At 45.7% G+C, this 23,863-nt stretch overlaps 1 protein-coding gene across 3 annotated transcripts in view; it reads left to right on the top strand.

Moving 5' to 3' along the window:
• PLD1 (phospholipase D1) overlaps positions 1-23,863 on the top strand; it is a 71,618-nt gene that overhangs the window by 13,200 nt on the left and 34,555 nt on the right. For all 3 annotated transcript variants that reach the window (XM_079315479.1, XM_079315480.1, XM_079315478.1), the window contains 5 exons: positions 15,209-15,394; positions 15,726-15,853; positions 16,151-16,296; positions 17,073-17,181; positions 18,609-18,674. In XM_079315479.1, coding sequence (XP_079171605.1) covers positions 15,241-15,394; positions 15,726-15,853; positions 16,151-16,296; positions 17,073-17,181; positions 18,609-18,674 — 603 coding nt within the window. In that variant the 5' untranslated portion in view covers positions 15,209-15,240. The remainder of the gene's footprint in view (positions 1-15,208; positions 15,395-15,725; positions 15,854-16,150; positions 16,297-17,072; positions 17,182-18,608; positions 18,675-23,863) is intronic.

Raw genomic sequence — 23,863 nt, 5'->3', positions numbered from 1 at the left:
TTGAAGGATTTAATTTAAATACTCATTTGGGTTTTTAGTTTTATCTTGATTTATAGCATCATCCTTTTCAGGACTATTGAAAATTAGTGTTGAGGCTCTGGTCTAACTAGAAAAGACTTAATAAATTCACTTTTCCTGAAGGCCATGATGCTCTTCTTATTTTGAGAGGCTTGAACTCCTGCCACAAAAAACGCTGTTGTTGACAGGTATGTCCTGCTCTCTCTCAGCTGAGAAAGAGTGTGCTGTTACCAGAACTGCAGCTTCTTTAAACTGCTGAAGATGCTGTTTCACATGAGTGCAAATGAAATTATAAGTACTAGGAAGGTGATCATTGCTGGTGAAATTAATCTTTCACAAAGTGTGCTGCAATCTCATGCCTCTCCTAGAGATTTTTATTACTCTAAATAATAATAAAGTGTAAAGGGTTGTGTAATTTTGACATTGTTATTCCTGTAATTTAGGAAGTGCTCTTTAGACTGCAGGTGTATCTGTGATGGAAGAAAGATGTTTTAAGGGAGCGGGTCTTTATCTCCAGCAGTGATTTGAGAAATCTCTTGCATGATTAAGGGAAAGTTCAGCCAGCTGAACTTGGGTTTTACTCTGAAAATGGATTTAAAACAGGTTATCAAACCTTCAGGGAAAGAAGTTCCAGGGGAATGCACTTAAATGCTGGCATTACCACAAGTGTTATTCCCTTGAAATGACATAATAAGGAAGATATCAGTTGCTAATGTTCATAGAGGCTTCCAGTTTTATCTTCTCTCTGTCTGTACCCAGTGAATACATCGAAGGAGAAACTCAGTGTCTGAAATTTCTGGATTTGTGCAGGAAGCCATCATGCTCCATGAGGAGCAGCACCTTTCTGATGCCTTGGCTGCAAACAGGTGGTTCCTTAATTTCATGTTGTTTTTCAGGTATTTTGTAGCAAGCAATTTGAAATAATAATAATGGTAATAATAATAATAAAGCTTTAATGAGAATCAGCATTGGCCAGTGGTCCTAAAACTGTGTATAACAGAGCTGAAGAAGCACTTTGATTTTCTTCTAGAGTTTCTGATATCAGTAAGCACCTGGTGTTGGCTAAGGATGAGGAAGGAGGAGGGCAAGAGCAAATCTTCACATGCCTTTTCCTCCTATTGTCTGCCTGGCAATTATTTGATGATGTGTTTTTAACTTGCTCTCACATGCCCTGTACCCTGGAAGCTCTTGCAGGAGCTGAGATTTGGTCGTGATCATTTGCCTGACAGGAGTTGCTGCTGTGTCTTTTTTTCTTTCCCTTTGCAAAACCTTTTTTTGGTTCTTTTTGCCAAAATAAGGGCTTTTTCAGTCCATATTTAGGTGCTGCTTGCTATGCTTTTTCTGCCCTCTGAGAAGTGGGATGTGTGTGCAGCTTGTGTGCAGCCTGGCTTCTTTGCACCCACCTATGCAGGGCCAGACCTCAGCTCTGCTGAGCTGCAGGATAGAGATGGATATATAGTGTCAATTCATTTTTTTGTTTGTTTTAGATATATAAATAAGTTTTTAACAGATATTTAGCCAGGTGCACCTGCCCTGTCCCTCACTTCTATGGATTTAAGATCATCTGGTACATGTACATACCAGCTCTGCAAGTGCAGACACCCTGGAAGGCAGAAAGTGGTGGAGGGACTGATGGAAAAAGCTCCATTTTGCTGGTTTTATTTACAACATATTTGCCATGTTGCTCCCTCAGCTCCTGGCACAGGTGTCCAGGGTGGCACGAGGCAATCCCAGTCCTTGCAGTGGATGGGACACTCACCCTTACCCTGGCTCCTGTGGGGGGGTGGACAAACAGGAGTGAAATGTGGATTAGAAGATCATGAATTTTGTATTGATATATATTTTTGTCCTTGGAATTCAGAGTTTTCTCTGTTTCCCCACAGTAGCAGTGGGAGGTAGCACCGGGGGCACCGTGTGCCATCGCCACTGCCCCGAGCACTTGGCACATCCCTCGCTCCTCGTGCCCACACACTGTGGTGGCATTTAGTGATTTCTGGATCCTTCAAGCAGATAAACACCGAAACCTGGGGGTTTACATAACAAAGTGGGAGTGGGGCTCGTGTCTGTCAGACAGCCCCAGCCCCCAGGCACCCATCTGCTGGTGTGGGGAGAGGGGGAGAAGCTGTCTGGTGGCTGCTGCTCCTACATGGGAGAGCTGGGACCCAAAGGAGCTGGGATGGCACCAGGAAACCACACACCCCAGAAGGAGGCCAGTTTTGTCTCAGAGAATAAAACCTTCTATTTAAAAACAGTTGTGGCTTGAACAAGTCTAAATAGATGCAGGTCAGGGAAATCTTGCTGGGAAAGGGTCAGGGAAGGGGGGTAGAGCAGGTGCCAGAGGATCTGCTGCTGCTCCTGCAGTGAGCGTGGTGTCAGCTCAGCAAGGGTGACAGCCTGGCCAGGGTTTATTGCCAGCATGGGATGTAGGGCTTTAATGCTGAGCTAATGACCTGGGAGAGTCTTACTGGGCTGCCATGCTTGCTTGGATGCCAGTAAAAGTGTCTGGGAGTGGGGCTGGGTGGGAATGAACCCTGGCACGCAGGGTGTGCCCATCTGTGCCAAGTCCACGCTGAAACCAGTGTCAGCTGTGTGTGGTGTTAGTACCTTTGTGCTCTTTGGTTTTCTGTGATTTGTTTGCTCTTAAATCTTCTCTTTTGCTCCCTGGGAATGCAGAGTGGACCACAGTGAGCTCTATCAAATAAAATGGTGCTACACCTCCAGTAGGATTTGACAGTAAAATAGCCAGTTTGCATTAGTTACCTTGGTGTTATAACATTGTCCCTTCCTTCTCTATCCTGTTTTCTATGGCAGAGGAGGAATAAATAAAATAAATTCTCTTCTGCCCTAAGGAACTCGCTATTTAGGGGGAAAGTCTGTAATAAAAGGGCAGGGATAATAAAAAAGGTGAATGGTGGTGGGGTGCATATTTTGCAGAAGAGAAAGAGCATCCCTCCACTGGCCACCCATAGAAAGCCTCTGGGAGAGGAGTTGCAGGGCTGAGGATGAGAATCCTCATCATTATTGGTGGGATTGTGTGACAGAAGGAGACTTTTCTCCCTGAGTGGGGGAGCCCTGTGCACACTATACTGACAGCAGCAAGTATTCAGAATATTCATGGTGTTGAGATCTATTTTCCTGGCTTACACCTGCTGGTGAAGAAAGGATTAAACTGCATTTCCTGGATTGCATTTTTCAGGTCAGGCTGTGAGTGAGCCTGATTCCTGTCTTACATTTTTCTTTCTGCTGGTGCAGCGAGCCCTCGTGTGCAGCTTTCACATGAGGACTCTTTCCTGGGAGAAATAAGATAAGCCTGCTGATAAAAGATCCCAGTGAGCTGGGGGCACTTTACATCTTCTTTCCCAAGGCTGGGGAAGGTGGTCCTGGCACAGAGGGTCCTCTTTTCTCTGGGACAAGTGTTCCAGAGCGCAGAGACAAAAGGCAGTGCCAGGCAGACAATGTCCCACAGAGCAGGGCTCTGACAGCCTCTGTCCCAGCCTGTGCAAGAGGCTCATTCACAGCCAGTTGCAGTTTCTGGTTGTCTGCCTGTGCAAGAACTTGCTTCTCTTTTCCCTCCAGGATCTGCTGATGCTCTGTCCTGGGGCCCTTCCTTGCCATTGGCACTGACTCATCACTGAACTGCTTCCTAGAAACTTCTCCCAATTTACCAGCCAGCCTTCTGGCAGGATTTTTTTTAGTCAGAAATACTCATTTCTTGTTCTTCCTGCTTGTCTCTGACCCACCCAGAAAACACCCACTGGTGAGCATAGTGCTCACTGTGTTGCATTGGGTCAGACAAGCCTTGCAGCACAGGCTTCTCTCACCATCAGCTGGGCTGACTCCTGCTTGAAGCCTCCAGGAAGCCCTTGGGCAGAGGGGAAATAAACCAGCAGGAGTAATTAACTTCATCTTTCCAACACTTTCAGTAGCCTGAGGGGTTGTGGCCATGGCAGGACATCATAACTGCACTCCACTACCTGGCTAAAGCCAACCCTGCTGTTGGGCTTTTCTTTATTTAAAGAGTAAGTGTTCTTATTCCCAACCAGATTTGAATGTGACACACAAGAGGTGAAACCATTGGATTGTTTGTACTTGTATTTTCTCTTTCGATTCAAGTAAGATGCAATTGCCTTCACATGAAGAGCACATGCCTCACTTGTGGTTTTCTTGGCTGCCCTGGGGAAGCACCCATGGCTGCTGGTGTCTTCCAGGGAGCTCAGCTGTCCTCTCTGTCACAGCTGAAGGGCTGCTGAAACCATTTGAAGAGCAGGCAGTGCATCATAGTCTTTTCAGATAGAAGTACTTTGTTTTCTCATTTCTCTTTTGCTATTTATGTAGTCCCCGTGAGATGTTCTGAAGTATATTTTTCCATGACTGAGGTTTCCTGCAAATTGATTTTTTTTTTCTGTGTCTGTGTCCCACCCAGCGTTGAGTCTTACCAAGAAAGAATAGTAGATGACTCATGGTGGCTTTGAAATCTCTGTTTAGACCTGATCCTGCAGAGTTTTGGCAGCAGTTATGGCAAGTGGGCCATTTTGTTCACCAGGAGAAAGAACTGGCAAGATGGGAACTGCTGTCTGAGCCTGTTTAGCCTTTTTTACTTCTCTCCCAAAACTACTGTGTTTCTTCCTGCCAAACAGCATTTTTTGTACATGTAGAAAACTCTCTGCAAACACTTTTCTGGGCAGCGCTGCTCCAGAAGGTCATGGCAGTTGAAGGGAAAATAGTCTTTAATTTTTGCCTCACTGTGTGCTGAGGTCTGGAGGATTAAGCTTATAAGTCATAATATTAACACTCTGATTTCCTCTAGGAAAATGTGGGGAAAATACTGTAAAGAGGTGTTGTCAAAAGGAGAATGAGCTGCAGGGTGTCTGCCTTGCCCAGACGCCTGTGTAAGGTGCTGGAGGTCTGGAGATGTGGGTGGAGGAGAGGAGGCAGCTGAGGCTTGATCTGAGCTCTGAGATGAGCATCATCTTTCCCTCCCTGCCATCAGCAGGCTCCTGTGCAGGCTTGATCCAGGCATTGTTTTTCCCCTCTAGGAAAGTGATTAAAAAAAAATTTGTCCACGGCATCTATTTTGTTCTAAGCAAGCTGTCAGTATTGTCAATGTGTAAATGAGCTATTTTGCATAAATTTGCAGGTGTTTAGTTGTATTTAAGAAAGAAACATAAGGGAGCTATTCTGTTTCTGCAAGTTACTGCTTCATAACAGACAGTTTCTTATTGAATTTGCCTAGATTTATCTCAGCCTAAAACCTCAGCCATCATTCCAGAATTATTTGAGAAATCAGAACCAATTACTGTAATTACTTACTCATCCTTAATTCTGATAATGAATCAAATATTCAAGGTATAGAAAAATTAGTTTTTCACTAATTTGAGTACCCTGTGTCTTAGGTGAGTGATATTGTGTTACCATGTAGGGTGTCCGTGGGAGAGGCTGGTTTGCAAAATCCCCTGGAGCCCTCTGTGAAGTCTTGGGGCAGCATCAGCTCTGCCCTCTGAGCCTGGCTTAATGGCTTGCTTCTCTTAAAATTACCTCTGGGACTTCCTCAAACAAACTGTTTTGTTCTTGTAAATGAGACATTCCCAATTTATTTTTTTTTTTCCACAGAGAAGGAAAATGCAGTTCTTGTGGGACCTTAGTGTTGTCAGAAATCCACAAATGAAGGTGGGAACTGGTTGGAGGTTTCTGGGTGTGAAAGGGAGGCTGGGGGCTGATGTCTGCCCATGTCAGTGCTGGCTATGCTGAGGGAAAACAGCTGTTCTTGGAAAGGTGGATCAGGAGCAGACATGCACCCTCCTGTTGTCACCTCTGGCACCTGGTGTTGCTGGTTTTTTGTGAGTGATGCTGGTTGTATGACAGGCTTGCTGTGCTAGGTGTCCCAGCTCGATGGTGGGAGCTGCTGCCACTGAGTGCTGCAGCTTTAGGAGTAGACTGGAAAATAACTGCAGTCAAATGAGGACAGAGACATCAAATTCTTATGGAGCTTATCAGCCAGAACACATCAAGCATGTTTAAAAGCATTGCTAAATAAAACATTAAAAATCACTGTGGAGCTTCAGCTTGGAAAGGTGCTGAATCCAGGCCTGCAGGCAGGAGCACAGGAACATTTTGGGGTGATGAGAGTGGCTGCACCACATAATGGGGCTTTGCACTTGTGGCTCCAGCCTGTCCTGCCCTGGGAAGGGACAGCAGGTGACAGTGCTCTCAGGGTGGTGCAGGTCCTGTTTGAGATGGGGAAGCTGAGAGAGCAGCTGGGACATCCCCTTGCTGGGACAGCCTGGTGCCACAGTTCCTCTCACACCCATTAACCAGAGGTCATCCCGTGCCTTGGGTTACCAGAGGAACTCCTGGTACAGCGGGTGCAGAGTCTGCAATAGCTTGGCACAGGTTAATGTTCAGTGTGAGCAGTCACAGGGTTCACACTGCCAGGAGGGATCAGTGTGGGACACTGCATGTGGGTCCCAGCCCTGCACCCTGTGCTTGCAGCTGCCTCTAAGATGGACAAAAGCATCAGTAAAACTGTGGTGGTCACCCTGCAGTGGTTGTCCTCGAAGCTGGTAGTGTTGTGGGGAAGCCACCCTGGAGATGAGCCTGTGTCTTGCATTCCCCTGGCAGGGGAGGGAGTTGGACTTGGCTGCTCACATGGAAACATTTGAGTTCTGCACTGTAGTACTGTGGAAGGGTCACTTTTCTCCTCCATTATGGCCCTCTGCCCCTGCTAACTGTTTGGGTTTTTTTAAATGGAAATTATTTGAGATATTCCATTAGGGCAAACAAACTCCCAGAAGTCAAAACAATAGAAACAGCATTTTATTGAAGTGTTAAACTTTTTGTTAAACTATTAGTAAAAATACATGGTCCCAATCTGCTGCTCCATGTTGCTGTGATACCCACAGGAATTTCTCATTTCTTTGTGCAAGTCACATAAAGGGTCAACAAAATCACCTCCCTGTGCTTTCACATAGAAAAGAGCAGGAGAAAGAGAAGTCATGTTGCCACTTAATGGGAACAGTTCAATCAGCAGCAGGGTGGCAGCAGGAACAGGGACATTGGCTTCCTGACCCATGGCTGTGCTCTTTGCTGTGATCTCCAGCTGCTGCCAGGATCCAGTGCCCGTGCAGGGCACAGTGCTGGGCTGAGATCCTGCTGCAGTTGCTGAATCCCTCCCGAGCACAGGCTGCAGTGCTTTCCCTGGAAATACCTTGGCTGGTAGGAGATATGTGAAGGTCTGTGTTTGCATTTTTCAGCTGCCACCTAACCCCAGTGTGGGAGGGAGGGAGGGAGGGAGGGATGGAGGTGTTGGGCTGCTGCCAGCGTGCCCGCTTGTCTCCCAGCTGCCGGAATTCCCTGCGGAACTGTGGCTTGGCAGGTGGCGATGGCTGGAGCAGACGTGGCACTGGGAGATAGCAGAATAGTGTGGAGTGATGTACAGGACATCAGCCCTGCAGATACCTGTACATTTAGGTCACTAAATTATGTGCTGTGTTTGTGTGGTGTGTTCAGCTGTAGATAAGAGCTGCAGCCATGTGTATCATCCTGTGAGCACTGTGGGGTCCCTGTTATCCCTGATCCTCATGGAGATGGTCACTCTAAAAGTCCTGTGCATTGCACTATCACTTTGGCTAGCTCTTTGCTTTTAGGATTGTATATAAAGCTTTTGTGAGCTCTCTCTTGTGCCAAACTCTGTGTGTCTGTCAGCACCCAGAAGTGCTGCATGCTTTGGCCTTCCTGCCATTTGCTCTTTGCTGCAGGCAGTTTTCCAATCCCCTCTTTTCCATCAGTCCAGGACTTTATTGACCACTCTTTTGCATTTTGATTGTGTTGTTGGGGATGCTGAATGGAGCTGATCCCCAAGGTGCTGTCACCTGGTTCCTTTGCCTGTCAGCAGCTATAGTGCTAGAAGGTCTGTGGGGGTGACTAACCAGGTTCCAGAGGCTCTGGGCATCCCCTGTCCTGGTTTTCAGGGGTGTTATGTGCAGTACTCCTGGGTTTAGGTCTGCAGGGTGTGTGCCATGTGCCACATCAGGGAGTGGAAGGCTGCTGGTGATCCCTGAGGGATGCACAGCCTGAGGTGTGAGTGCTGTGCTTAAACTCTTGTCCATGCCTGAGGAATCCAAAACAAGGTGACGAATTAGGATGTGCAGGGCCAGCCTTAATTACCAATAAATACCTAATGATGGGCTTCCCAGGGAGGCTGCACTTCCTGTGGCAGCCCAGGGAGCAGGGATGGTGCTGCTGGGCAGGGGGCTGGGAGCCAGAGCAAGCAGTACATCAGCATGAGATCAGCAGCCACTGCCCATCCGAGGATGGTTGTTTTCCCTTCACTGTTCTGTAAAGCAAATGAAACAAGTCCTTGGGAGGTGCCTGATGCTTAGGCTGGGCCTGGGTGTGGGGACAAACCACGGAGGGGCTTTCTGGCTGAAGCAGTGGGTTAGTCACCAGTGCCTTAACTCATCCTTTCCCTTGCCTGGCTTTCCTGTGTCCTTTTCTCTGGCAGAAGTGCTGGGGGATGGATGCTGCAGAGCTCTGAGCAGGGGCAGAAGAGGCTCTGCCCAGTGGGGATAGTGCAGCAGGGACTTCCAAAGATGAACCTGTTATTTCCAGGCCATCCCAGCCTTGAAGCATCTCGTGCCCTGTTGCAAACAGGCTGTGTGGATTCCTGTGACTTTGCTGTTCCTGTGGGCAGGCTGGTGGCTTGGCAATAAGCCTCACATGGCAAGGGCTGTGGAAATCAATAATGCACAGCCAGGGAACTGTGCTGCAGGAAACACTAATTGGTTTCTGCTTTTAGAGGTATTGCTATTAAATGTGAGCACTTTGTGGCAATAATTGTTTTGGAAACAGTATTTTAAAATATTTTGGTTTTATGAGGATTGGGCTTAAGATAAGCAAATGAAGTCAGGATGATATTTCAACGTGTCTATTGTTGATCTGGTTTTTTATTTCAGTTCTCCAGCTACAGATCTTTCCAGGGTAAGAGCAATGCTTTGGTTCTTATTCAAGGGCTGCTTTGTATATTTTAAGAAACAAACTCTAATCATTTTGCACTGCCCCTGCAGTATGAACATCACGAAGGGCAGATTTTCAGGCGGAGTCTGCACTTGCTGTTGCTGGCTCCTCTGGCTGAGTGTTTCCTTGTACTGAACTGAAGAACAGGGTTAAGGCTGCTGAGCATTTTTCAACCCTTTTGTCATTTAGTTTCATAGTTAGGAAATGTAACATGCTACAAGTAACATACAAGAGCCCTGGGTTTTTGGTTAAATATTGAGGGAAAGATAAAATCAGTGTGTCTGTTTTGCTTTGTGTGAGTATTGGGATTTTTCCTGCGCTGGAAAATCAGGATACTCTTTGCAGTTTCTGGCAGGGATCCTGAGCTCAGGGAACATTTTCTAACTGTGGTGGAGGGCTGACCCCTTCCCAGGGCTGTGTAAGGAAAGTGTGCCAGGGCATAAATCTGGGGTGCTGACAAGCCCATCCTCTCCTGGGGGAGGCAAATAACTCCTCAGAAATGGCTCTTATCATATGAGGGTATTTCTTTACAACAGAGTGGTCCAAAGCTAATTTTAGGTTTAAAATGGGATGAATTGGGCAATATTTACATGCAAAAGATTCATCACCACTAGACAGTGCAAAAAGCTGTTGAGGGCATTGTGCATGGGAATTCCTGGGCATTTCATTTGGGCTCTTGGTGTCCCTATTGCACCCAGGCTCCTGGCAGCAGCAGGAGGAGACAGAGGGAATTCATGGCTCAGATTCTTTGGGCTTTATTTTGTTTGTTTGTTTGTTTGTTTTCTGTTAATAACCCCATCTCCCTGCCCTGTTTTGGCCTGAGGTTGTCTGCTGTGCTCCAGGCAGCCTGGGAGGGTTTTGTGTGTCCCAGCATGGGTGCTGCTGCCTGCAGGAGAAAACTGAGTATGGGAACAGAGGTCACTTGTCACAGGCCTTGCCAAAGGTCACTGTACTGGGGGAGATGTCATGAGAACAGATAATTTTCAGGGATTATAGTGTTTCTCACCATAGGGATAAGAGTTGATACAGAGCATCAAACCCTGGGAGGCATTAGCAGGAAATGTCTGTTTTTCCTGGATGTATTTTCTCTTCTGTGCTCCCCTGTTTTTCCCAAATGAAATTTATCTGGGTTTTATAGCTTTGTGTGGTGCTTTTCAGCGTTGGAACCTCATTAAGGAGCTGTGATTGTCTGTGCTTGTTTCAGATCTGCCACGATACAGAATAAACTCAGGCTGACCAAGTTTTAGATAGTCTGTGCTATTACCAGCCGCATACATTTTCACATCAGGACGTCAGTGTCTTCAAAACACAGAACTGTTCATGAATATTTACCAAAAAATGTCTTTTCTGCCTTCCAGTTTCTCTGCCTTTAAAGCTGTGCCTTTGTTGTCCTGTGCAACAAGTAGAAAAATAATTTCTGTACTGAAGGCTGAGATAGTCATATGATCCCTGAAGTAATAACTTGGGGTTAAAGCATAACCAAAATGCCAAATAACAAGTAGCTATTGGGCTTGCAAAGTTGCAGGATAGAGTTACAGGTTTGCAAAATATTCATAAAGGTTCAAGAATTAATATAGTTAATTTCTGGGTTTTGAGTCATTGTCCTTGCAACTGAAATCTTGGCTGATTCTTGGTGCAGTCACTGTTTCCAGTGTATGTATTTTACAAGTTCATGAGGTTTGAGACCCTTGTGCTATGGGGACAGCCTGGGACAGAAGGCAGAGTGCTTATGTGGTACTTTAAGAGGAAGTAATTAATATGAGAATTGGGTTGGACAAAGGCAGTGTCAGCAGTCTTTATGGGATTTGTACTATGTGTTTGTATCTCTTTCAGTTTTTAATCATCTCATTTTTTGTCTGTTCATTCTTTCCAATGTTTTCCTTTTTGCTGCTTTAGCCCAGGCAGACTTTGATCCAGATAAAGCTGGAGCTGCACCTTCCCTCTGTTCAAGCAGCAGCTCCTGGGTGCCCTGGCAGCAGGTTTGGGCTGTGGGTGCTGAGGTACAACTTTCCCCTGCCTCCTCCAAGCTCTGGGGCTCTCCAAGCCCTCCTCAGGCAGTGCCATGCCATTGCCATTAGACAGGGCATTCTCCCTAGTCCCTGCTTTAAACCAGCAGTTAAACTGAAAGAGAGTAGATTTAGATTAGATATTAGGAATAATTTCTTGCCTTTGAAGGTGGTGAGGCATTGGTTGTCCAGAGAAGTCGTGGATGCCCCATCCCTGGAAATGTTCAAGGCTAGGTTGAACGGGGTTTGGAGCAAGCTGGATAATGGAAAATATCCCTGCCCATGGGTTAGAACTGGATGATCTTTAGGCTCCTTTCCAACCTAAACCATCCTGTGATTCTAATTCAGAGCATTTCTCCTTGTCCACCCTGCACAGCAGCTTTCTGCAGAGTTGCAGCCTCCTGTCACGTTTCTCTGCCTTCTCTCAGTAATGACACTGTTCTTACAGGTCAAATGCTTTAGGTCTGAGTCTTCCTGTGTTCTGCACCATCTCTTCCTTCCTGGCTCACAAGCAAATAGTCCCGTTTGTGCATCTTGGCACAGGTTTTGCCTTTGTTCAGATTGCTGGTTCTTGACTCAGTCAGACCCTGGCTTTTCTCTTTTGGTTGTTTGGGTTTATTTTCCTTTAAAAAACCTGCTGCTTATTTTCTATCTTGAATGGCAACAGCTGAATACTGAAATGCAGCACTTACTTCTCAGAGATTTCAATCTATTATTTGCAGTCTCCTGTGCTTTACTGCTATCACTTGAGTTCAGTTTCAGAGGTTTTTAGTTCCTTTCTCTAGTTTGTCAGCAGTGTGAGGAGTGGTGAGTGGCATTGAACAGACAGGCCCTTCTTGGTAGCCTGCCTGGTTTGTGGTTAAATCCTGGATATCCGTGCATGGTGCCTGTTTGCACCCAGGCTGTTGCAGATTAACCCAGGAATTGCTCAGCTTGCCCATGGGAATGCAGAGCGTCCACGTGGAAACTGCTCGAGAGGTTAAATAGCTCTTACAGAGCAGAGCCCTGTAAAGCAATTTGGCAAAGCTTTCAGAGGGATGTGGTGTGTCCTGTGTGTCCAGCTGACCCCAGTGCCATCCTCCCTGCCCAGGGCTGGGTTTGCCCTGTGTCCTCTGGCTCTGCTGTGGCAGGGAGCACAGCCACTGCCCAGGTTCATGGGGCTGCTGCCAGGGCCATGGGCAAGTCACATTTTCCTCTCAACCCCAAAATTTGGCTTTAATGTCAATGAGGGGAATCTTGCTGCTAGCTTTGACTCAGGTCCCATTTCAGTTTGGACCCTGCTTTATACCAGGATTTGTCTGTGCCAGCTGTGAAAACCGCTTTAGCTTTAAAGAAAAAAAAAAAAATCCCGAGTTGTGGAGCCCTGCTGTGGTCCCTTGCAAATAATAATTGCATACACTGGTTAATTGTTTATCCATTAACCAACTGTGTCAATTAATCTGACAAAGAGCCCAGCTGTACCTGGCACAGTGGGGAGGAAAGGAGGAGGAGGAGGGAGGATGAGCATCCTCTCTCCCTCTTAGCTCCTCTCTGTTTCTCTTTCTCCAGCCCTGCTGATGTGGTATTTGTCTGCTGGTTTCCTTCAAGTGTAATTGCTGGCATGGCATGTCCAGAGTGTGTTTGGGCTTGTGTTCTTTTTGACCATGGAAAACTCCTTTTGGAAAGGACATTAAGTTTCCATGAAGCAAAAGCATCTTCTGATGGAGAAAAAAAACCTAATTCTGTTTTGTTTCTAGATGTGAATGCAGACAGAAATTCAAAGCAAGATGCTGCTTTATTTGAAGCTAGAAATACACAAAAAAAGTATTTGCATGAAGTCCTGAGTGGGAAATAGGATTTTAATGTGTGTATTGGTGCAGAATGAGGCTCTGGTCTCCCTCCTGCCATCCCCAGGATTATTTGGGAAAGCCTGGTAGCATGGCCTTTCTTGGGAATGCTGTTTATGGATGCCTGCTTTCCAGGGAGAAAATCAAACATCCCAAGCCAGTGTATATCAGGTGGGATGACTTCATGCCAAAGAAATGAAAATGTACTTTATGGTCTCTGAATAACTGAAGTCCCCTGCAGTATGTTGTTAGAATAGGAAAAGTGTAAGGCTTCCAAGAGGGAGATCTGGCTTTCCATGAAGTGGTGACAGTGCCAGTGCCAAATTCCTGCTGCAGAGAGGCTGCACAGGCTGGGTAGGGTAACATCAGTGGGCTGAGAACTGTTTGATAATTGAAACAAAATAAAATATAGTAATAATTGTAATGGAAGGGGAATAACACTGATGGAAACAAATGATGCATAATACAGTAATTGCTCACCACCCCCCAGCAGCAGTTGGCACCCCCCAGCCAGTTTCCCCAGCTGATATCCTGGAAATGGTGTCCTGTGGAATGGAATATCCCTTTGGCCAGTTTGGATCAGCTGTCCTGGCCATGCTCCCCCACAGCTTTTTGTGCTCCTCATTGTGAGAGCATTGGAAACTGGGAAGCCCTTGAATTCGGGGAAACAGAACTTAGCAACAACTCAAACATTAGTGTGTTATCAACATTGTTCTGGTCCTAAATCTAAAACAGAACACTGTGCCAGCTAATAATAAAATTAACTCTGTCCCAGCTGAAACCAGGACATTGCAGCAAAGTTCAGTGTATCACTGGGAAGGGAGGTATCCACATGTGTGGGTATTGAATTATTGAATTATTCTTGCAGACCTCTTGAAGTGATTTTGGGGCCCAGTGATCCCCTGGTCTGGTCCTAAAGCCTTCTGTGCTCTGGTGGCTTTCCCTGCCACTGGTGAAAGGTGACAGAGCCACCCAGGCCCTTGGAGCCCTCAATCCCAAGATGAAGCTGTTGCTTCTACATTTATTTTGGTATAATAGAAGAGATTGACCCAGTTTTTCTTAATTCAAGTCTGTGTGCAAATGGATTTTTTTTTTCTTGAAGGCAGCTGCTTCTAGCATGTATGTAGTAATGAAATAACTGACTTGTTTCAAGAGGAAACAATAATAAAGAATGTTCTTTCAAGAGCAGCTAAATGCATGATTTATTAAAATGTTAAATTATTTCCAAGTTACGGCATAGCAGCTCTTGTTGTGGAGCTCACTCAAGAATAATTGCACAGTGTTCTCTGCAGAACTTAACATCAGAAATGTCACACTTTTTTGGAAAAATCATTCTTTAACATAGTGTAAGAGCTTCCACAAGTATAAATGGGCATCCTTGTATTGGCCTGTGTAAAATGTTGCCAGTTTGTCCCATCCATATTTTTTCAGCGTAGCTGTCGAGCTGTGACATTTATTGCAGAGCAAGACAAAGATTGAAGGGACTTTTTATCATCACCAGGGAGATGCCCAGGAGCTGAAACCTGGCTGTGTGTAAGGACCAGCAGGCAGCTGCACAGCCCGTGGTGAGATGCAGGGAAGGAAGAGGAGGAGGAGGAAGAGGGTTTGCAAATACTCATAAGCAGGGAAGGCTTGTGCTAGTATCAGTGGTCATGCCTCATATATCGATTTACTTTTGTTTCCTTATTTTATTTTTTTTTGTTCTTCTTCCTTCCCTATTTTTCTGGTGACTTAGGCTCTTGGAATGGATGGGTGGGAATAAAGGTGGGAAGTGCTGTAGTCACTTTTTCCCTGGCTGTGTCCCCATCACAAAGGGACAGTGGGCTGGTCCCCTGCAGCCACCAGGAGTATTGGAAGAGGTAGGATCCACCTTGTTGATCCCAGGCTTTCTGTGGAGATCAGGATGCTCCTGACCCCAGAGAGGAACCCTTAGAGCTGAAACTTTTCAGCCTGCTGAGAGGATGGAGCTGTGGGAGAGCATGAGGTAGGCAGACACCACAGGCAATTGTGTAAGCATAGCAATACAGGAAGCCTTAATAACGCCAGGAGTGTCTATCACTATTCACTCAAAGGAAGAACATGTAGAAAAATGCCTTCTGATTTTCTGAGTGAGCTTTTCCTCCATGCAGCTTAACCTGGGAAATGCAGCTCTGGGTGAATTAAATCTGGAATTTGACCAGGCAGTGAATACGATTTATAGCTTTAGGACTGAACATTTGGCATTGGGTGTGTAGGATGGGGATAGCTGGGATGAATGTAGGTGAAGGGATGTCAGGATGTCTGTGCATTGCTGGTGGTTTCCTTCAGCAGAGAAGGTGGTGCCAGCTCTGCCCTGTCTCTCCCCAGCGCCCCTTGGCTCCTGAGCACAGCCCCCTGAGATGTCTCTGAGGGCAGAAAGCCATGCAGCCACATCCACGCTGAAGAAACTCGCTGCAGACATGAGCAACATCATCGAGAGCCTGGACACCAGGGAGCTCCATGTGGAGGGGGAGGAGGTGGATGCAGAGGTGCTCACTGACCCCAAAGGCACCGGTGAGTTGGCACCGTGTGTTCTCATCCCGTGTCCTGCCTGGCTTTAACACTTGTTGGCAGGTAGGCTACAGCCTCAGGGGTTTTGCCAAGCCCAGCATTGACCCTGATTTAGAGCCAGGAGGCTTTTAACACTTGAGCTTCTCAAGTTAAGTTCCTTCTGTGTAACCTTGTCTTTGAGCTCTCTTCAATAAAAATTGCTCTTTTGCTGGAATTAATGCTGCTGTACAAATGCTCCCGTGTTACAGCACTGCTGTCTGCTACCTTTCACACCCTTGTGGATTGCTACAAGGCTGTTAAGCTAACAGTTTTGTGGGGTTTGTGGTCCTTGCAGTGTGCATTCCCTTCTCTGCCATCTACCACACCCATGGGTTCAAAGAGCCGGGCACGCAGACGTACCTCACGGGATGTCCTGTCCGAGTGCGTGTGTTGGAAGTTGAACGCTTCACTTCCACCAAGAAGGTCAGAACTTGCAGAGATTTCTTTTGATTTCTGTAGAACTATACTTAAAATGCTGTTTGTGCCTTAGTTTTGTGCTTGCTTGTTCGTGGGCTGAGGAAGCAGCAATGCCTGTGTCTCAGAAAACGCTTAGGAGAGAAGGTTTTCTGTCTGTTTATAAAATCTAATAAAGCGGAACAAGAAATCATGAGAAGGAATAATCCTTAAGTAAAATTAAATAAAGACTCTTTAGATGAGCAGCTGCAGAAAATTGGCTGATTTCAAAACTTACATCCCATGTGATGATGTTCTCCCCTGCAGGTACCAAGCCCCAATGTTTACACCATCGAGCTGACCCATGGAGAGTTCGTCTGGCACGTGAAAAGGAAGTTCAAGCACTTCCAGGAGTTTCACAGGGAGCTGCTGAGGTACAAAGCCTTTGTGCGCATCCCTATCCCCACCAGGAGGTGAGTGTGCATCCCTGTGGACACTGTGGGCTTTTAATATTGTATCTGTTTGGCTTCTCTGGTCCTACTTTGCTGTAAGGAGTAGAGGGAAGAAGAATTCAGTCTCTGTGAATATTTACCAACTGTAATAAAAATATTTAATGTATGTGTTTAGCAGCCATAATCTAAGTGATGAAAACATCTCTCTGCTGACGCAGAAAACATTGTCTCCTGGGTCAGGAGCTGGATTCACCTTGAACTTGGGGAAAGGTTGTGATAATGTTAATGGAAATTGCTGGGGCTTTGTGGCTTTCTGACAGTGTAAGCAGGATGTGGGAGGTATGGGGGGCCCTGGCCAGGCTGTTCTTAGTGCTTAGGATGGCTGGAAAGGTAAGGGGAAGGAGAAAAGAACTAGGAGGAGAATGGTGTGGGTCAGTGAGAGCCTCCTGATATAGACAAACATTGGGATATGATAGGAAAGGTAAAATTATAAGGAGTTAAGAGCTGGAGGAACAGAATGCTCTAAAAACAGGGTGTAGGCTCCCTTTACTTACAAGGGAAAATTGTGGCTGCCAAAAATCAAACTGATATTTCTGTGTTTCATTTTTGTTTGTGAGTCAGTTGGAGCACACCACACTATCTTTTCTGGTTTGTCTTTTCGGCTCTCCTGCCCACCTGTCAGTTTATAAGGTCTTGCATAGGAAAAATAAAGGCATTGCAGAAGAGGGGTTATGTTTGGAGGCATACAGACACTTGCAGCCCTGAGGCTTGATGCTGGGGTGTGTTTTTCCTTCCAGTCACACAGTGAGAAGACAATCCATCAAAAGGGGAGAGCCGAGGCAGATGCCGAGTCTGCCGCACACGGCGGAGAGCACGGTGCGGGAGGAGCACTTCTCCAGCAGGAGGGTGAGTGCCCACCTCACTCTGGGGCCACAGGGATGCTCTGAGGTGCAGAGAAGCCTGGCAGGTTGCTTGCAAAGCAACAAACTGTCAAAAACCTTGTTTATAGTCATTACAGTGTGTTTTGCTTGACAAAGTTTGGCTTTGACAAGTCCAGCTTTAATGCCAAATTCTCTGCTGTGCAGTGATGAGGATGCTGCTCCTGGGGGTCATATGGGCAAAGCTTTCCTCTGAAGCTGAGGAACACTGTGATGCTGGGAGTGGTGGTTCCCCTCCTCCCACCTGCTCTGGTTTAAAGATAGGGCAGTTTGCAGAGTTGTGTGATGGAAGCAGCCCCGTGGCCATCAAAATCTGAGAGATTTCAGTGCCATCCCCCTCTGAAAGAGGAGATGACAGTCAGGATATTGATGCTGAAGTGGGTAATTTTAGCCCAGGCACACGTGTTCTGTGTAACTCCATCAGATGTTGACAGATGGGCCCTTCCATGGAGAGGGTGGATGTCTTCCTACCTCCTCATTGCAGCTTTGCTGCTTGCAAGTTAAAAACCCCATGTTTGTTCAGACTGTGCTTATCCTTGTCTTTCTGCTGCTCCCTCCTTCCCTGGGCTTTGTGCCACTGGAACTTCAAGGCCCAAAGGATTAAAGGATTGTGTCTTGTGGCTGTGCCATGCAGAAACCCTGCTGTTCATGGCTTCTCTGATGTGTGGGAAGTTTGAGGGGAGAAATGTAGGTTTAAAGGAGGAAGAAAACTGTTTTCTAGATGCTTTTTAGATGCTTTTTTTTCTTTTTCTTTTAAGCCCATGTTTCCGTTCAGTTTGCTTTGTGTTCTGTAGGACTCTGCCCAGCTTTCCATGCCCAGACAATTTAATTTTTTCTTTTCCCTTTAAACATGAGGATGGTAAGAGATTACTTTTCCCACAATGGTTTCTTTTCTTCTCCCTTCCTTGCTGGGGAGGACAGGCCCAGCCACTGCTTTCTCTGTGTCCTTGGGACAGGACAGCATGGTCCCTGTGTCTCTCACCCCATGAACCTTTTGTTTTGGTTCAACAGGCTCTCTCAGTTGCCCCTGAGCCTATTTTCTCACAAAGCTGATTCCTGTAGGTCAGAAACAATGGGGACTGATTTGGTATTTAAAATTGTTCTGAAACTTTAGCTCAGTCACAAAAGTTGACCTCCAAAGTGACCCTGCCACAGAACAGATCTTCTAGTGGAAGGTACAAACAGAACTATGAACAGTAAACAACCTATGACCAAACTGTTTATGGTGCTGAGTTATTACATCCTGTGAGTACATAATAATGGATTTATTTATCTACTCAAACTGAGAAGTGGATCTGATTTCTTGATTGCTTCTTAATGCCAGACAGTTGGATTGCAAGAATTTTCAAGAAAAACCTCCACATCCTATCTAAAGTTTCCATATTTTAATTGTAGAAACAGCTGGAGGACTACTTGACAAATATCCTGAAAATGCCAATGTACAGGAACTACCATGGAACAGTAAGTAGAAATTAATGTGCTTAATTGTCTAAAGAATATTCACTTTACAAATGCTGAATTCATTGGAAGAAGACATGCAGCTTCTGCAAGAAGCATTTTTCATCTGTTTTGTGAGAGTTTTGACTTAGCTGAATTCTCTGACACAGATGTAAAATGATTAAAACCAAAGGAATGACTCAGTGTTAGAGGTTGCTGGTATAACACAGTGATAACCTCCTCAAGCTGGTCCAGTCCAGACAGCTGCTTGTACATGTATGATGTAGTGAGATTCTGTTTAATTCTGCAGACTGTTTAAGTTGGTAAGTTAAGCTTTTAAATACTTAAAAAAATTGAATTCAAACCATATTTTTAATTGTTCCTTCAGTCTGAGCTTTGTATGTGGTTCTGGGTGCAGATTTGTCTCAGGTTTCTCTTCTGTGCAGTTTCCCTGGACATCAGTGATGTTGAGTTTGTGTGTGTGGGATACCCAGAGAGGTGAATGAGTATTTTGTCAGTTCCAAAGGGAGATGGTAATTGGCTTCTTTCCCCAAATCAACACTGTTTGAAACTAGGAGAGATGTCAAATCCAGCATCAGGCCTATTTTAAGCAAAAATATTTCTTTTGAAACTCATCCTTGAATGTTTCTTGAGAAGTCCTCACCTGTCAGCCACAGCTGTGACATCTCTTGGGGATGGTAATTTATTTCCCCTTTTTTTGGCTGCATAATGACTGTGTTACTTCATCTTTTGTATTACCAGCAAAATCTGATGCACACACTGAGCTGCTGCCAAGTTTAGTGACATTTCTGAGCACAGAGTGATGGTTTTCAAACAAGCCAAAAGTACTGAACTTTGGGTTTCTGTAGCAGCCACTTCTCTTCCACTTTTGCTGTTGTTAGATATTCTTCTGTTTTGCAGTATTTTCATTGTATAGAGATGTTGGGCAGCTCATAGCTGGATGTTGTGTATAAAAACTTAAAATCTGTGTGTGCTGTATTGCAGATCTCAGTGTTGAGCACTGCTTGCTCCGTGGGACAAAGTGCCCATTGGGGTTGGCCATTGCACTCTGGATGGCAGAAAATCTTCAGGCTGAGGAAGCTGCATTCCTTAAAGGGCTTCTTTAGGAGACAGGCTGTGGAGTTTAATTCCAATGCAGTGAAGAGCTGTGTGAGTGTGCATGTGGAAAAGAGTCATCTTTTGTTCTAGAAGCAAGATCAGGATAACTTGGCAATTTTGATCAGTAGCATATGCAGAGCGGGGGAGGGTTATTTTACAGTGTGGATCCATCTTGTCACTTTGAGGCAAGCGTTGCCTTTTTCAAATATTTTGGAACATTTCTGCTCCTCTGAGAACGTGGGTGATGCCTTGGCCAGGCTGTGGTTTGAGACAGGCTGCACAGTGGGGGAGAGGAGATGGGCAGCCCTGCCTTCCTGGGCAGCTGTGGGGTGCTCCCTCCTGGGCTGAATCGCCCTTCTGTCCCCAGCCCCTGGAGCCAGATGTCCCTTTTGCACATAAATTCTCAGTTTATTGTTGGCTTTCTCTGAATTTGACCACAGAGAAGTGTCTGGGGAGGACTCTGCTGCCCGTGGTGGTGGCACGGGTCCTGCAGTCGATGCTGGAAGAGGGCACAGGGAAGGAAATGCTTCCTTTAAACCAACACCCAAACAACCCCCACCATTCTCAGACTAAAGTGAACATTTCTGGCACTTTCCCTGGAGCTGTATTTGTCTTCCTGAGAACAAAATGAAGGCTTTGCTCTTCCTGTGGCTGAGAAGTTTTTTGCCCAGATGCTGACAAATGCTGTAACTGTCTGAATCTTGGAGCATTTGGACTCCTTTGTGTTCCTCTCATCAAATCCATGCACTGAGGACTTTTTTTAAAATCAGGAGTTCTGTTAAATCAGGCATGGAGTTGCAAGGGCAAGCTGAGATCTGCCTGGAGTGTATCCCTTGGTCATTGTGAAGAGCCTGCTTGGATCAATAGCATCTCTGAGGAGATGTTTTTTTATATCTGAGCTGAATGAATTTGGTTTTTTGCTTCTTTTATTTTGCATTTGTGGTTGATTTATTTTTTGCCAGTGAGAGCAAACTGCTTTGTACACTGTCTAGAGGATGTGCCATGCACAGAGACAGTCAAGCCTGCAAGTCAAGCTTGTGGTTTTGCAGACCTGAAGTCTCTGGGTGGGTTAAGGATCAGGTCCACAGTGATTACATGGCATTGTAGAGGTTGTACATCATCTAGCTTTTTATATTTAATAAATTTTTTAAAATTATTTGATTTATGTAATTAAATCTCATCATCTTCTTCGTGCCAAAACCTTTTTATAGTACTTTTGGGCTGAAGTGCTTTAAGACAATTAGTGTTAAAATGAATGTTGTGGGAATCTCAGTGTGTTAACTGTTCACACATTTATTTCTGAAAATTGTGAATTGGAAGAATATAGCCTCAAAATGTTGAGGCTTAATTGGATTCTGTATAAAAATTGTATTAATTGGACCTTTGCATTATTTTTTGCAAGCTCCCATACTTAAAAGATGCACAAGCAAAATGAAAAGTAAAATTTGATTGGAGTGTGTGTATGTGTGTAATGTTTTGCATGAACTTTAGAAAGAGTAAAAACCTCATCTTAAGTGAAAGCAACACAATTTAGAGCAGCTGAGAAGTGAGAGTGGCCACTGGTTTGCTTCTGATACAGCCCTTGGATCTGCAGACCTTTGTGGAAGTCCCCACCCAACCCATCAGTATTTCTAGCTATTGCACTTGAAATCCAGCACATTTAGGGGGTTTTTAGTGTGTCTTTTGTATAAGCAAACTTTATTTTTGTGTAAGAAATTGTGCTGAACAGTATCATTCTGAAGAATGTGCTGCTGATCAGCTTTTGGTGCATTTCTGAACCCGCTAAATAAAGAACAAGAGTCAAAATGAAAAAATGCAGCATAGATAAACTGAATCCTTTCTGAAATGCAGATGCTGTATGAAATTTTTACTTACATGAATCATGCATGCTGCACATTGCTGGCAGGACAGGATGGATGGAACACCTTGCAGCTGGTTCTCCACCTTCCATAGCCTGTCCTTCTTCAGCCCATCACTCCCATCTGCCTCGTTCTTTATGTTTCTTTTTCATTGCCACAACAATGTGATTGAAGCTGAACTCTCCAGGCCCATATCTCATACCAAAAACATCCTGCTGGGGGTCACTGTGAAACCAGAGTGGGATGCCAGCTCACAGGGAGGCAGCTGGGCAGCACAGGAATTCCAAAGTGACGGGGATGGAAGCTCCTGCCTGCCTCTCCCAGCCTCTCTGTGAATGATGAGCACCTCAGATGAGGCACTGGGACAGTAAAAATAGCTAATTGTAACAATAAATCATTCCATCAGATGCTTTGCACTATGCTAAGGAATTTTCCTTCTCACTGCAGGAATTTATTTAAGGTTGGTTTGTTGGTTTTTTTTTTACAAACCAATGCTTGCTCAATGTGTTGGATGAGCTCCTGTCTCTGCTGCTCCAGAGTCTGCTTGGCTGAAGGGGAGGTTGCTGTGCTGCCAGACAATCTTTCTTTTTCTTTTATGTAGTGGTAGTTCTGTATCTGCAACTAATTTTTCCTCTTGGTTTTCTTCTTTGCTTCTTTGGGGACAATTATTTCTCTGCATGCAGTGCTCCTCAAATTCCTGCCAGTTTTCTGGTTCCAGCCAGCATTTTCAAAAGGTTTTGGCATTTATTTGCTTTTTTTGTGTGTATGCCCACTGTGAGAGAGATGTCTGGGTTTCTGATTTGTTTGATAGGAAATGCCATGAAGAAGTTAAAATGGGATCCAGGCAAAAACTGGCCTGAGAGTTTGCTTGGGACTTCTGATAAGGGCTTGTAGGGTACACTGGATTTTTTCAGGTGCTTCCCACCCTGCTTTGAGTGTTGCTGCAAGAAACAGTGGAGACATTTGTTGGTCACACTTGGTGCTTTTCCAGAAAACTTGAGGATAACAGAGAGCAAGATGGTTGGTAAAGTAGCATGGAATGACTTGTACTAAACACTTCCTGAAAACAGGCTGAAATCACCCTAAAATCAAAGCGTTAAAATTGCCTCAGCTGAGTAGAGAGTTATGCCTTGAGATTTTCAGGGGAAAGCAGTAGTGTTTTTGTTTTTCTCCACGACCTTGGCTGATATGTGAAGTTTGGGAAGGTCCCAGGAGCAGCTGAGCATGAGGAGGACTCCTTTGAGACTTAGGGGTCTACCCGTGTAATTCCTGTGCAAAAGTGGGTTTTGCTGATGAGAGCCCTGGTTTGCCAAAGAGAGATGACAGTGGTCCTTTCCTTGAGAAGAGAAAGCCTTTCCTTGGAGTTGCTGTGGCTGTGGGTGGGCATGTCCTGAAGCTGCTACCAAGGCTGCCTCCTGTCCCAGCTGTGATCAGGAGCATGGGCTGAGCCCTGGACTTGCAGCTCCAGCAGGGTTCATTGCCAAAATGTGCTGTTAGAGGTTCCCTCTGGCTTGCTGCCTGGCCAAAGGGACAGTGACACCTGCCCTCACCCTGCCCTGAGCACCTTCCTGCACTAGGACAACTTGATGTGACAATAAATTAGAAGTGTCTGGGTGCAGACAAGGTTCTGCTGTGCAAGATGACTCCCGTGCCTGCCCCAGCCCTGTCCTGCACAGGACACCCTGGCAGAATGTTTCTCCCTGCTAAAGGGGCCCAGGGCTAATATCCATCAGACTGCCAGGAATGTCCTGCTGTGCCAAGAAAAGCCTGCCTGGTGGAAATTGCCCAGTGTCCTATTTTTAGAGTGAATGTCATCGTGCTGAGCTTTCTCACCAGCTTTACTCGCTTTATGTTCCCTGCAATCCCTGCTGAACCAGGAGGAGCCATGAGGAGGCAGGTTCCTTGAGTTTGGGATTTGAACTTGCTCTCCTCCTGCCCCACTGTGGTTTTCCTGTGGATTTTCAGTTCCTGGAACCAAATGGGCAGTGATGTGTGTCCAGCATTGACCTGCTGCAGTGGCTTTGGAGGATGATTATGGGTTGTGGGGCTGAACTCTCCTGTGCTGTCTCCATGGGGCAGGGGGATTAAAGGATGCTCCCAGCTCTAGGCATGTGTCCTCATTTCCTTTCCAGTCTTTCTGTGAGAGTCCCTGGAGGAAAGAGAGGATTCAGGCAGCCACACAGATCCCACAGACCCCTGAACAGTGTCAAACTTGGATCCTTATTTCAGCCAAAG

Source organism: Erithacus rubecula, assembly GCF_903797595.1.
Source record: "Erithacus rubecula genome assembly, chromosome: 11".
In the NCBI taxonomy this organism is placed as follows: domain Eukaryota; kingdom Metazoa; phylum Chordata; class Aves; order Passeriformes; family Muscicapidae; genus Erithacus; species Erithacus rubecula.
Note: the sequence above shows the minus strand (reverse complement) of the source record. Positions and strands in the feature narration are given on the sequence as shown.